At 43.5% G+C, this 13,095-nt stretch overlaps 1 protein-coding gene and 1 long non-coding RNA gene across 3 annotated transcripts in view; both read left to right on the forward strand.

The window, feature by feature from the left end:
• Positions 1-877: 877 nt before the first annotated feature.
• Positions 878-2,165, forward strand: LOC306968540. 2 transcript variants are annotated; one of them, XR_013793264.1, is made up of 3 exons: positions 878-907; positions 1,669-1,775; positions 2,062-2,165. It is a non-coding gene; the product is annotated as an uncharacterized lncRNA (long non-coding RNA). The 2 variants fall into 2 exon arrangements; XR_013793265.1 differs by lacking the exon at positions 878-907 and having other exon boundaries at positions 1,637-1,775.
• A 636-nt stretch (positions 2,166-2,801) lies between these two features.
• LOC306968539 (E3 ubiquitin-protein ligase rnf213-alpha-like) overlaps positions 2,802-13,095 on the forward strand; it is a gene marked incomplete at its 3' end in the record, with an annotated part of 30,999 nt that continues 20,705 nt past the window's right edge. Inside the window, exons 1-12 of the mRNA XM_079563952.1 lie at positions 2,802-3,765; positions 3,844-4,031; positions 4,104-4,271; positions 4,354-4,559; positions 4,628-4,917; positions 4,996-5,255; positions 5,335-5,550; positions 5,633-5,825; positions 5,916-5,971; positions 6,071-6,236; positions 6,313-6,441; positions 6,525-6,623. Of these exons, the coding sequence (XP_079420078.1) occupies positions 2,911-3,765; positions 3,844-4,031; positions 4,104-4,271; positions 4,354-4,559; positions 4,628-4,917; positions 4,996-5,255; positions 5,335-5,550; positions 5,633-5,825; positions 5,916-5,971; positions 6,071-6,236; positions 6,313-6,441; positions 6,525-6,623 (2,826 nt within the window). The 5' untranslated portion in view covers positions 2,802-2,910. The remainder of the gene's footprint in view (positions 3,766-3,843; positions 4,032-4,103; positions 4,272-4,353; positions 4,560-4,627; positions 4,918-4,995; positions 5,256-5,334; positions 5,551-5,632; positions 5,826-5,915; positions 5,972-6,070; positions 6,237-6,312; positions 6,442-6,524; positions 6,624-13,095) is intronic.

Consider the following 13,095-nt stretch of genomic DNA (forward strand, 5'->3'; position numbering starts at 1 on the left):
AACAAAAAGGACCTCACAAAAGGTACAACAAATAAAATGTATGTCAGTTACAAATTAAGATATTTGCCGTTACTATTAACGTTCAAGATAGCACTTTGTCACAGGTGTAAAATAGTTATTTTCAACACATTTCACTCAATTATAAAACATTATAGCTTGAAGTTTCTTTAAAATATATCTGGTCTCAAATATTAAAAAAAAAAAAGTCAACATTTCAGCCGTTAATTAAAAGTGTGGTGTTTAGCACAATCGGGCGTTGAAGTTACAGCTACATCACTGTAACTTCAAGCAGTATTGTGGCTTGCCTGAATTCCTATTCTTGACATTCATTTATTTTAGAATAAAAACAATAATGACAAAAAATAAAAAAGATATTTAATTTAACTGGAAATATGCAAGGTTGTTGCGCAGGCCACACCACACCCAAGCAGCTCTTCAAGCTCGGAAACATCAGCTGTTTGCCCACCAGTCACCAAAACAACAGCAATCCTCCCTCCCAATCCTAACCCAAACCCACGACTAAAAAGTGACAAAAACGTGACGAAAACACAGCAAAAAAGCATCAAAATGAAAGGGGGGAAAAGCGATGAAGAAAGCAACAAAAACACCACAAAAGAAAATAAAAATGGGTAAAACTGAACTGGTGGAAATGCGCTTGATTAAGACGAGATTTGCATTCTCTTTACTACTGTTTAATAGCGTGTTTGGTCTAATTGTGAAAATAAGGTATTCAGACCAGTGCACATGACTTGTAAGGAAACTCCCATTCTTGATAAAACGAAACTTAAGTCTCCCAGGTCCCATATAGGCAGAAATGAGAAAAAAGCTCAGTGCAGAAGTGGCAGGTGGACGCTCATGAACCCTGGACTGCTGCTGCACAGAGGGCGTATTCGTGCATCTGTCCGAGGTAAGTTTGTCCCTCCAGCTCGTTTTCCTCGTTTTAATGATACTTACGACTCGAAAACTGGCGATTGAGTGCAGTGTAGCAGTATGTAGCTATTACCTGATACGCAGAAGGCTGACTTGTTTTTGTAGCCAATACTATCTCATGTACTCAGAAACTATACATGAATCAACCTTGTACGCTAAAGTTAAGTTGCTTAAAGGTGTAGATTAGTTGGTTGAAATGTTATAAAGTGATATTTTGGGATGACAGTACTGACAGGAAGTGTCTCATGTTGTTCTACCATCACTGGCTCATGCCATTGGTTGACAGTGTACAACCAAAGATGCGCTCTGAAAGTGAGCCCTCACACCGTTTCAGTAAAACCACAGTGTGAACTTTATTTAACTGCAATTTAGCTGCAAATGAATGTATTCACACAGTTTAATTTGTGGTTTGTTTCAGTAATTTAAAAAAAAGTTTGGTTATGAAAATAGTGTAGGAGAGAGGCTGCCTGTTTCGACAAAACGCGAAGAGAAAAAAATCATTGAAATACAATTATTTCTGAGAGGAATTCAATTCGGCAAACTTTTTTATTTGTCAATTACGCTATTCATTTTAGACTGGGTGCCGACACTCATTTTCACTGCCATGTTGATGGTGAGCATGGATCTATTATATTAAACGATGGTGAGATGTTCTTCCACAATTGCCACCATTGTCAGAAAATCGCATAGTCTGTGTTAAAGTGACAGTGTTTGACTGAGGTAATGATTTCCTCGCAGGTATTGAGAGATGAAGTGCCCTGCCTGTCATCATGTTCTTTTGGAGGTAAAAGCCAACTTCTGCAGTAACTGTGGTGAAAGATTGCAACATGCTGCCAACCTGAAAGGTAGGTTTGTTTGTGTGATCAGACATCTGATGATGCATCGCTTATGTGCCCGCTCTGAAATTATGGACCATAGTTTTACAGTTATGGGATAACAGGTTGGTTCAGGCTATGCTTAACAGATTGTTTTGTATTGTTTTTACTATAAGAGCATAGCCTATGCTTTTAGTAAACAACAATAACAAAACAAACTCAACATTTCGAACACAAGAGGGCAGTATAATCACATGTACTTCTTGACTGTTCTATCTTATGGTACCAGTTGTTGTGGCAAAATCCCTGGAAACAGATGTAGCCGCAGCTGAAAACCCGGGGGGCCCTGACGGTGCTGCAGAGGAGCGTAATAAGTCTCCAAAACGTTTGAATGAAGAAGACAGTAATCCAAGGAGGAAGGTGATGATAAAATATACATTTTTTTATTTTCTTTGTAAATAAAGGGGCTGCAATTTAAGGGCATTTTAGCGGTTTGCTTTTTGTTTTTAGTCTATAATTAGCCAAACAATTTAGTTCTAATTATTTTTTCTTTCTTGTTTACAAATTCAAGTTTGCTTTTTATCTAAATTAAAATATGTTGTAATTTCGTAATATTTTCATATATTTGTGTCGTGTACTTGTATTACACAATAGGGATGAACTAATTCTCAATATTACATTGAATTCGTTCAATACCCTCTTCAATTCAATACGCAAATATGTTCAATATGAATTGACAAAAGATTGTGCACTAGACTGTGTTTTGACTGTATTTTGACACAGTACAGCAGATTGTGTAATTCAATAATGACAATTAATCCAATGAATGGTTGTAGTTATTGTAAGTAAAGACTTTCTTTCTTCTGTCTGTGTCGCATTAGTTTCTGTACTGTCTTTGTGCAGCCTGTTTCAATGACTTGATTTTGTGGTATTGTTTTTTTAGAGGAAAAAGAAAAAGAAAAGTAAAAAGAAAAAAAATGGACTTAAGTCATCAGACACTAACCCGCCTGAAGACCACAAGGGGAAGAAACTTAAAGCAGGAGAGAGATCTGATAGTTCAGACGATGCACTGGACCAAGAACCAAAGTCACTCCAAGATTTTTCATCTGTTGAACACCAGCCCCCACGAGAAAAGGCTTCCTCTGCTGACGTACCTCCTGGAAACATGGAAGTTGCTGACCCGAGCAGTGAAAACTTAAAAAAGCAGCTCCCACCCAGTGAACCCATGGATGTAGACCAGAGTAGTGTTACCCAAACAGCCTCAGATGGTTGTTCAGTTGTCGCACCTGAAGACACGCCAGTTGTTCATGATAAACCTGATATGACAATAGATGATGCAGAGAAACCGTATGCCCAAGGTGATCAGACACTGAGCCAGAGTGAAGCCTACAACGCTGATGAGAAATCAAAACAAACAAAAGACAACACTCAAGCACCACACCATGATTCTGATAAGGGCACAAATGTTGAGAACCAGAGGGATAACAGGACTAACAAAAATCAACCAAAAGTGGATCAAAATGCAAATGAAGAATCAAAGGAAACACAGGCCGACGAAACCAAACAACAAAGGAAAAGGAGAAAGAAAAAGAAACAGAAAGGGCCAAATCTGACACCATGTAAATCTATGGAAACAGATACGACCAATGTTAGTGCACCAGATGAGAGCACTGAGGAAACTACAACTGCCACGGCAAGAGGAAATCTAGAAAAACAGGGTGCCCAGACCCAGAGCCAAAGTAAAGCATCTAGATCTGATGACAAATCTGAAAATAAAGAGAAGGGTCAATCACAACCCCCAACCCTTGGCAAAGCTCCCACAAGTTCACAGCCTGATTCTGAAAAAGGGATGAACACTAATAAAACCAGTGGTAAGAAAGCAAACAAAAACAAGCAGGAATCTGACGCCAAGAATCAATCACAACTTGATCAAAATGCAAATGAAGGAAATGTTAAACTAAATCCAAATCAAACCCAAACTGGAAAGGATCCACAGATGGTTTTTGGTCCATACCCAAAGGTACCGTAATTTAATTTTAATACAATATATGACTGCATAAAACTTAATGTAAATAATCAATGATGAATACTTTTATAGACTCAAAGTTCAGGTTCAAGTGTGGACCCACCAGTGAAAGCAGTGGGGAAAAAGGAGGTGCAGCAGTCTGTGGCCAGTCAGGACTCAACAGAGGGACAAACGTCAGAACAACACGACCCAAGCAAAGGCAATGAAGAGAACAGTCTTTCCAACAAAGGGTCCACTGAAGCTGCCCCAGGACCAAAAACGTAATGTTGAACTTTACATAGTTTTTCTTCTTCTCGTGAGTAGGATGTTTAATTGACCATTTGCACTTTCAGGCCAACAAAGAACAAAAATGTTAATGCAGAAGAAAGACTTGTTGTATGTTTCCATGCCGTTCTCTCAAAGCACTTTAAATTTGAGCCAAGCAGAGATGCAATCTTTATCCAAGCAGGAGATTGGATTGGGTCATGGGGAGAAAACATTGCTCAGCTGAATGTGACTAGGTATTGACTTGAAGAATTTTCTATTTCATGTGTATTTATTACATGTTTGTAATTATTATTATATGTATTTTTTTTTATATAGGAATCTTGGAGATCATGGTTTTCTAGTTGAAGGGGAACTGGTGACAAACAAATCTCAAGCTTTAAGTGTGCCTATACCATACAAATATGTTATCCGCCAAGGTCAAAAGAGGAAACCTGAGTATGAGTGCATCTACAACTTTGATAACACTGATATAGTGACCAAGAGATGTTTATTTGTGAAGAACACCCTCCTCAATATTGATGGTATATTATTACAATTTAGCTTGAACTGTTGTCACTTCTTGCACACTGATGACATATTTACATTACAGGAGCTTGGCATCAATACGATGACATCATTTGCAAAAAACCTGATAAAGGAATCTTTGCGTACCTCAGAGAAACATTTTTGCCACAACGAAAGAAGAATTTGATTGATGGCAGAGAGATTGCTGGAAAAATAATGCTTGAATCCATATTTGATCTTCTCCGTAATTGGTCTGAAGTTAATGTGAAGAATTTCCTGATCCAGTTGAATCACTTCTTTGATGTGTATTCTAATCCCTGTGTCTATGAGAAGGAACAAATCAAGTGGGACTCCTTGGGTTATGGAAGAGAAGAAGTATGTATGTCAATAGGTGACAAATCTTGAAAGTGAATTGGTATGCGGTTAACTTTTATTTATTATCATTTATTTCAGGTGCAAAAAATGCTAAAACAATTCATGCTGCTCAATGTGGTCCCTCAGCTGCAAAAGGAACGAGAGGACAGAAATGTCTTTATACATGATCCTCTCAGAGCTGCTATAGTAATGCTGAAGGTTTGTACACAGCATGGTATTTCACTGGACAATAGTGAGATCGAACACCTCTGCACCACTATGACCTTGCCAAAGCTCAACCAAGAGGAGTTTGTGAAGTACTGGGAACAATTTTCCCTTGACGCCAGCCTTTTTCCAAAGTAGGTACCATCTTGTGAAATTTATTTCATTTCATTTATTGTTAAAAATGTTGAATAATAATTAATATACCTTGTCCAGTTTGACAGAAATGTTGATGCTTTTAATAAATATTGTGAAAGCTCGACACCTGCCCCATTGGATTTTGGTGCTGCCACTTGTGCATCTTCTCAAAAACGGCACCAAACCATATGAAACATTTGTTTCTGGTAACACAAGGAGTTTGCAGTCTTGGGCAGGTTTGGACGACATTCAAGACATTGAGAACATTAAGAACTTGTCAGATCAAGACAGAAGGTGCTTTCATGGTCTTAGGTTTTCTTATGATATTATGATCAAATACTTATTATATGATTTTATATATGGATTTACTTTTCAGGGGTCTAGTGAAACTGATGAAGAATCATCTCTATTTAAAAGAGCTAGATGTCCTTATAGTGCGATCCTGGTTGTATGTAATATCTCTTAGTGAACTGTTGGAGTGCAGCGACATGCTAAAACCAGAACTTTTTGACCATCTAAATATTTTCATATCAAAAGTTCCAAGATATTTTTATTATTCAAGCTTTAAGGTAAGCATGGTCTATGGGGGAAAGAAGGATGTGAAATAGATTAGATTATTATTATTATTATTTGTATAATTAATATTTTTTGCTTTACAGGTTGTTTCTGACGTAATAGCACACATGCATGCAAATCTTCTTAAGAACAAGTACAGGTGATTTGATTTTGAAAGACTTACTTTTGTCAGTTTGCTCACTAATATTGTGTATGCAACATCAACTTTCTTGTTGTGTTTTTGTTTTGTTTTTTTTAGTTCGTGCGCTGAGACGTACAGAAGGCAGTGCTTGGGTGCTGCTGTAAAACTATTGGACGAAGTCTGCAAGGGACCATCACACTACTCAAATTACACTGACACTCTTGTGTCTTGTATGCGTCTGGTTGCAACAGTTTCAGACTTTGTTTCAAGCCCTGGAATTCTGGTATGAAATCCAATAGCGTATACAAATTGTTTAGAAATAACCAGGATCAATAATGTTAAGAAAAACATATCTGCAGGAGACTTCAGAAATAACAGAACATCAGTTATCCACAAAGGAGATGTTGGGGACTGCTCTGGACCTCATTAGAAAAAAGATTACTCAGTGTTTTGGAGGCAGTCTGCTCAGGAATACTCAGGAGATTGAAGTAGCAATATATACTTTTGGCACTATTTTAAATCCCAAAGCATTACTGGAAATGTTGAACTAACCTGTTGGTTGCCATTTCAGCTGTGGAATGATATGATTTCTATCAAATTCAAAGATGATGTTTGCTCTTCGAACTGGAGGGAGAGACTCACAAAAGATTTTGAGGACAGATACAAACGAGTATATACACATTTTTTTTTTATTAAACATACAGTTCTCACTGTATGTATATATATATATATATATATATATATATATATATATATATATATATATATATATGTGTGTGTGTGTGTGTGTGTGTGTGTGTGTGTGTGTGTGTGTGTGTGTGTGTGTGTGTGTGTGTGTGTGTGTGTTTTGTCATGTTTACAACGCTAAACATAAAGATTTTATTTTGATTTTTTTACTGAACGTTCACACACAAGTAACAGACAACTGTGAAGTGAAAGCAAAATGATACATGATTCTGTTATTTTTCAAAAAATAGAAAACCGAAAAGTGGGGCATGCATGAGTATTCATACAGCATGAATGAATGCTTTGTGGAACCCCCTTTTGCTGCAATAACAGCAGCAAGTCTTGGGGTCTGACTCTACAAGATTTGCACATGTAGAGACTGACATTTTAGCCTATTCCTCTTTACAAAACAACCCAAGCTCTGTCAAATTAGATGGAGAATGTTTGTGAACAGCAGTTTTCAGATTATTCCACAGATTTTCAATAGGATTTAGGTCAGGACTTTGACTGGGCCATTCTAACACATTAATATGTTTTTATTGAACCATTCCATTGTAGATTTAGCGTTGTGTTTGGGTCACTGTCCTGCTGGAAGGTGAATCTCCTCCCCAGCCTCAGTTCTCTTGCTGACTCCAGCACGTTTTCCTCCAAAATGTCCCTGTATTTGGCTCCATCCATCTACACAACTATTCTTACAATCTCCATAGGCCCCGCTGAGGAAAAGCAGCCCCACAGCATGATGCCCCCCCCCGTGTATTTGACACTGGGGATGGTGCACTCAGGACGATGAGCAGTGTCAGGTTTGCTCCATACATAACGTTTTGCATTTGGGCCAAAAAGTTCAATTTTTGTCTCATCTAACCAAAGCACCTTCTTCCACATGGAGCTGTGTCCTCCATATGACTTCTAGCAAACGTCAAACAGGATTTCTTATGGCCTCCTTTCAATAATGGCTTTCTTCTTCCACTCGTCCATGAAGGCCAGATGTGTGTAGATACGACTTATAGTTGTCCCATGTACAGATTCCTCCAGCTCAGCGGCAGGACTTCACAGCTCCTCCAGAGTTATCTTGGGGCACTTGGTTGTATTTCTTACCAGTGCTCTCCTTGTCTGATCTAATATTTTAGATGGGCGACCACGTCTTGGTATGTTGGCAGTGGTGCTTTACTCTTTCCATTTGTGAATGATGGATTGAACAGTGCCCCGGGAGATGTTTAAATCTTGGGAAATCTTTGTGTAACTTAACGCTCCTTTAAACTTCTCCATAACTTTGTCCCTGACCTCTCTGGTGCTCCTTGGCCTTCATGATGTTGTTTAGTGACCAATACACTCTGACCATAGCTCTGAGGGCCTAAAAGAACAGCTGTAATTATACTGAGGGTAGATTACACACAGGTGGCCTCTATTTATGGTATGTGTGGCCATGGCCATACCGCCTATGCTATGCCCAATCCCGTCAGACCTTGGAAGCTAAGCAGGGAAGGGCCTGGTCGGTACTTGGATGGGAGACCGTTTAGTAACACCAGGAAGCCTAGCGAATGTAGTGCGTGAGTGAGTGTGTGGTGGTGGTCGGAGGGGCCGATGGCACAGACTGGTTGCCTCGCTTCCGTCAGTCTACCCCAGGGCAGCTGTGGCTACAATAGTAGCTTACCACCACCGAGTATGGAGTGAAGGAATAGTGCAATGTAAAGCGTCTTTGAGTGTCCAGAAAAGCGCTATATAAAACCAATGCATTATTATTATTATTATTATTATTATTATTTAATGGTTAGGCCAAGGTGTGAACATTCTGGAGTCATTAGGAATGTTATAAAGGCAATTTAATGCACTCAGAAAATGCTGTATGAATACTTATGCACGCCCCACTTTTCACTTTTCTATTTTTTGAAAAATAACAGAATCGTGTATCATTTTGCTTTCACTTCACAGTTGTCGGTTACTTGTGTGTGAACGTTCAGTAAAAAAAACAAAATAAAATCTTTATGTTTAGGGTTGTAAACATGACAAAATGTGCAAAAGTTCAAGGTGTATGAATACTTTCGAGAGGCACTGTATATATATAATGTATATGTATATATATATATAAATATATAAATGTATGTGTGTTTATATGTTTACATACACTTCATAAAAAGACACATTTGCATTTTTTCTCGCTGTCTGACATGAAACCGCTATTAACTTTGAGAATGAGACATGAAATTTTCTACAGATTTTTTAAATTTATTTCTACCTTTTACAAAGTCAGTACATACACTAAAATTACTATACCTTTAAACAATTTGGGAAAGCCCCGTGAACTGCTACCTTAATGTGGTGGGGTTGTTTGAGTGCCCGAATGATCCGAGGAGCTATGTTGTCTGGGGCTTTATGCCGCTGGTAGGGTCTCCCATGGCAAACAGGTCCGAGGTGACGGGTCGGATGAAGAGCAGTTCAAAAGACTTCTATGGACAGTATTATATCAATGACCGAGACGTCGGCCGGCATGGCGCAGCCGGGGCCCCACCCTGGAGCCAGACCTGGGGTTGGGGCCCGAACGCAAGCGTCTGGTGGCCGGGCCTCTGCCCACGGGGCCCGGCCGGGCACAGCCCGAAGGGACGGCGTGGGCCCGCCCTCCTGTGGACCCACCACCCACAGAGGGATCCGTAGGGGTCGGGTGCGGAGAGGACTGGGTGGCAGTCGAGGCCGGGTGCCTCGACGACCTGGTCCGCGTGCGCAGCTTCTGGCGTTCGGGACATGGAACGTCACTTCGCTGGGGGCGAAGGAGCCTGAGCCTGTGCGGGAGGTTGAGAGATACCGGCTAGATATAGTCGGGCTCACCTCCACGCACAGCTTGGGTTCCGAATCCCAACTCCTGGAGAGAGGCTGGACTCTCCATTTTTCTGGAGTTGCCTGCGGGGAGAGACGCCGGGCTAGGGTGGGTTTGCTCATAGCCCCCCAGCTCAGCCGTCACGTGCTGGAGTTCACCCCAGTGAACGAGAGGGTCGCGTCCCTACGCCTTCGGGTTGGGGACAGGTCTCTCACCGTTGTCTCGGCCTACGGGCCCAACATCGGTGCAGAGTACCCGGCCTTCTTGGAGTCTCTGGGAGGGGCGCTAGATGGTGCTCCGACTGGAGACTCCATTGTTCTACTGGGGACTTCAACGCCCACGTGGGTAACGACAGTGAGACCTGGGAGGGAGTGATTGGGAGGAACGGCCTCCCTGATCTGAACCTGAGTGGTGTTCTGTTATTGGACTTCTGTGCTAGTCGCAGTTTGTCCATAACGAACAAGCCGGTCAAACCTGGCAGACCCAAGCGTGTTGTGAGGGTCTGCTGGGAACGTCTGATGGATCCCTCTGTCAGTGGGGTCTTCAACTCCCACCTCCGGAAGAGCTTCACCCAGATTCCGAGGGAGGCTGGGGACATGGAGTCCGAGTGGACCCTGTTCTCCTCCTCCATTGTCGATGCGGCTGCTCGTAGTTGTGGCCGTGAGGTCTCTGGTGCCTGTCGCGGCGGCAATCCCCGAACCCGGTGGTGGCGCCCGGAAGTAAGGGATGCCGTCAAGCTGAAGAAGGAGTCCTACCTGGCCTTGTTGGCTTGTGGGACTCCGGAGTCAGCTGAGGGGTACCGGCACGCCAAGCGTGCTGCAGCTCGGGCGGTCACAGAGGCAAAAACTCGGGTCTGGGAGGAGTTCGGAGAAGCCATGGAGGAGGACTATCGGTCGGCCTCGAGGAGATTCTGGCAAACCATCCGGCGCCTCAGGAGGGGGAAGCAGTGCTTCACCAACACTGTTTACAGTGCGGGTGGGGGGCTGCTGACCTCGACTGGGGATGTTGTCGGGCGGTGGAAGGAGTACTTCGAGGATCTCCTCAATCCCACCGTCACGTCTTCCGATGAGGAAGCAGAGGCTGGGGACTGGGAAGTCGGGCGGTGGAAGGAGTACTTCGAGGATCTCCTCAATCCCACCGTCACGTCTTCCGATGAGGAAGCAGAGGCTGGGGACTCGGAGGTGGGCTTGTCCATCACCCAAGCTGAAGTCACCGAGGTGGTGAGAAAGCTCCTCGGTGGCAAGGCTCCGGGGGTGGATGAGATTTGTCCTGAGTACCTTAAGTCTCTGGATGTTGTAGGACTGTCTTGGCTGACACATCTCTGCAACATCGCGTGGCGGTCGGGGACAGTACCCCTGGATTGGCAGACCGGGGTGGTGGTACCTCTCTTTAAGAAGGGGGACCGGAGGGTGTGCTCCAATTACAGAGGGATCACACTCCTCAGCCTCCCCGGTAAGGTCTACTCCAGGGTGCTGGAGAGGAGGATCCGGCCGATAGTCGAACCTTGGATCCAGGAGGAACAATGCGGTTTTCGTCCTGGTCGTGGCACACTGGACCAGCTCTATACCCTCTATAGCGTTCGTGGGAGTTCGCCCAACCAGTCCACATGTGGAGTGGGGTCCGGGGCCCTCTGCTAAGGGCTGTCCGTTCCCTGTATGACCGCAGCAGGAGCTTGGTTCGCATTGCCGGCAATAAGTCAGACCTGTTCCCGGTGCGTGTTGGTCTCCCCCAGGGCTGCCCTTTGTCACCGGTTCTGTTCATTACTTTTATGGACAGAATTTCTAGGCGCAACCAGGGACCGGAGGGTGTCCGGTTTGGGAGCCTCAGGATCTCATCTCTGCTGTTTGCGGATTATGTTGTTCTGTTGGCTTCAACAAACCAGGACCTTCAGCACGCTCTGGGGCGGTTTGCAGCCGAGTGTGTAGCGGCCGGGATGAGGATCAGCACCTCCAAATCTGAGGCCATGGTTCTCCACCGGAAAAAGGTGGTTTCCCCTCTACAGGTTGGTGGGGAGTCCTTACCTCAAGTGGAGGAGTTCAAGTATCTCGGGGTCTTGTTCACGAGTGAGAGATGGATGGAACGTGAGATCGATAGACGGATCGGTGCGGCGTCAGCAGTGATGCGGTCGCTGTATCGGTCTTTCGTGGTGAAGAGGGAGCTGAGTCGGGGGGCAAAGCTCTCGATTTACCAATCGATCTATGTTCCCACTCTCACATATGGTCATGAGATTTGGGTAATGACCGAAAGGACAAGATCGCCAATACAAGCCGCCGAAATGAGTTTCCTTCGCAGGGTGGCTGGGCGCACCCTTTGAGATCGGGTGAGGAGCTCAGTTACCCGAGAGGAGCTCGGAGTAGAATCGCTGCTCCTTCACGTCGAAAGGAGCCAGCTGAGGTGGCTCGGGCATCTGTTCCAGATGCCTCCTGGCCGCCTCCCACGGGAGGTGTTCCAGGCATGTCCTAGTGGGACAAGGCCTCGTGGAAGGCCCAGGGCACGCTGGTGGGACTATGTCTCCGAGCTGGCCTGGTGTCGCCTCGGGGTCCCCCCAGAACAGCTGGAGGAGGTGTGTGTGGATCGGGAAGTCTGGGCATCTCTGCTGAGACTGCTGCCCCCGCGACCCGGCCCCGGATAAAGCGGAAGAAAATGGATGGATGGATGGATGGGAAAGCCCAGATGACGATGTCATGACCTTGGAAGCACAAGTCTGGTTCATCCTTGGGACTAATTTCAAGACACTTGAAGGTGCCAGGTTCATTGGTTAAAACAATGATGGAAATGACCAGCCATCATCACAGATCAGAAAGAAGGTGGGTTCTGTGTCCCAGAGATGAACGTGCTGTGGTCTGAAATGTGAATATCAACCCAAGAACAAATGCAAAAGACCTGCTGAAGATGCTGAACCTGGTAAAAGTACTGTAACAAGTACTGTACCGACATGGGCTCAGAGGGTCCTCAACCAGGAAGAAGCCCTTACTCCAAAAGAATATCAAAAAAGCCAATTTTGTGGATTAAAAAAAAGGATAAAGATTCATCCTGTGGTCTGACGAAAAAAAATAATTAAAAAAAATAATAATAATTTGGCCATAATGACCATCGTCACGTTTGCAGGAAAAAGGTGCTGTGGGGTTGTTTTGCTGTGGGATGGACTGGTGCACTTCACAAAATAGATGACATCATGAAGAAAGAACACAACGTGGAAATATTGGAGCAACATCTCAAATCTCAATCAGCCAGGAAGTTAAAGCTTGGGCACAGATGGGTCTTCCAAATGGACAATGACCTAAAGCATATGGCCAATACTGGTTACAAAGTGGCTTCAGGATAACAAAGTCAATGTTTTGAAGTCGTCATTACAAAGTCCAGACCTCAATCCACTTGAAAATGTATAGGCAGAGCTGAAAAGGCATGTGCACCCAAGATGGCCTACACTTTTGTCTCAGTTACACCAGTTCTGTATGAAGGAATGGACCAAAACTCCTGCCAACTATTGTGAGAAACTTATGGAAGGAAGTCCAAAATGTTTGACCCAAAATAAAGGCAATTCTACATACTATTAATGAAATGTATGTTAACTTTTGGCTTTGTTAAAAGTAATAAAAAATGGGAA

Source organism: Gobius niger (genome assembly GCF_951799975.1).
Source record: "Gobius niger genome assembly, chromosome: 10".
Classification (NCBI taxonomy): Eukaryota; Metazoa; Chordata; class Actinopteri; order Gobiiformes; family Gobiidae; genus Gobius; species Gobius niger.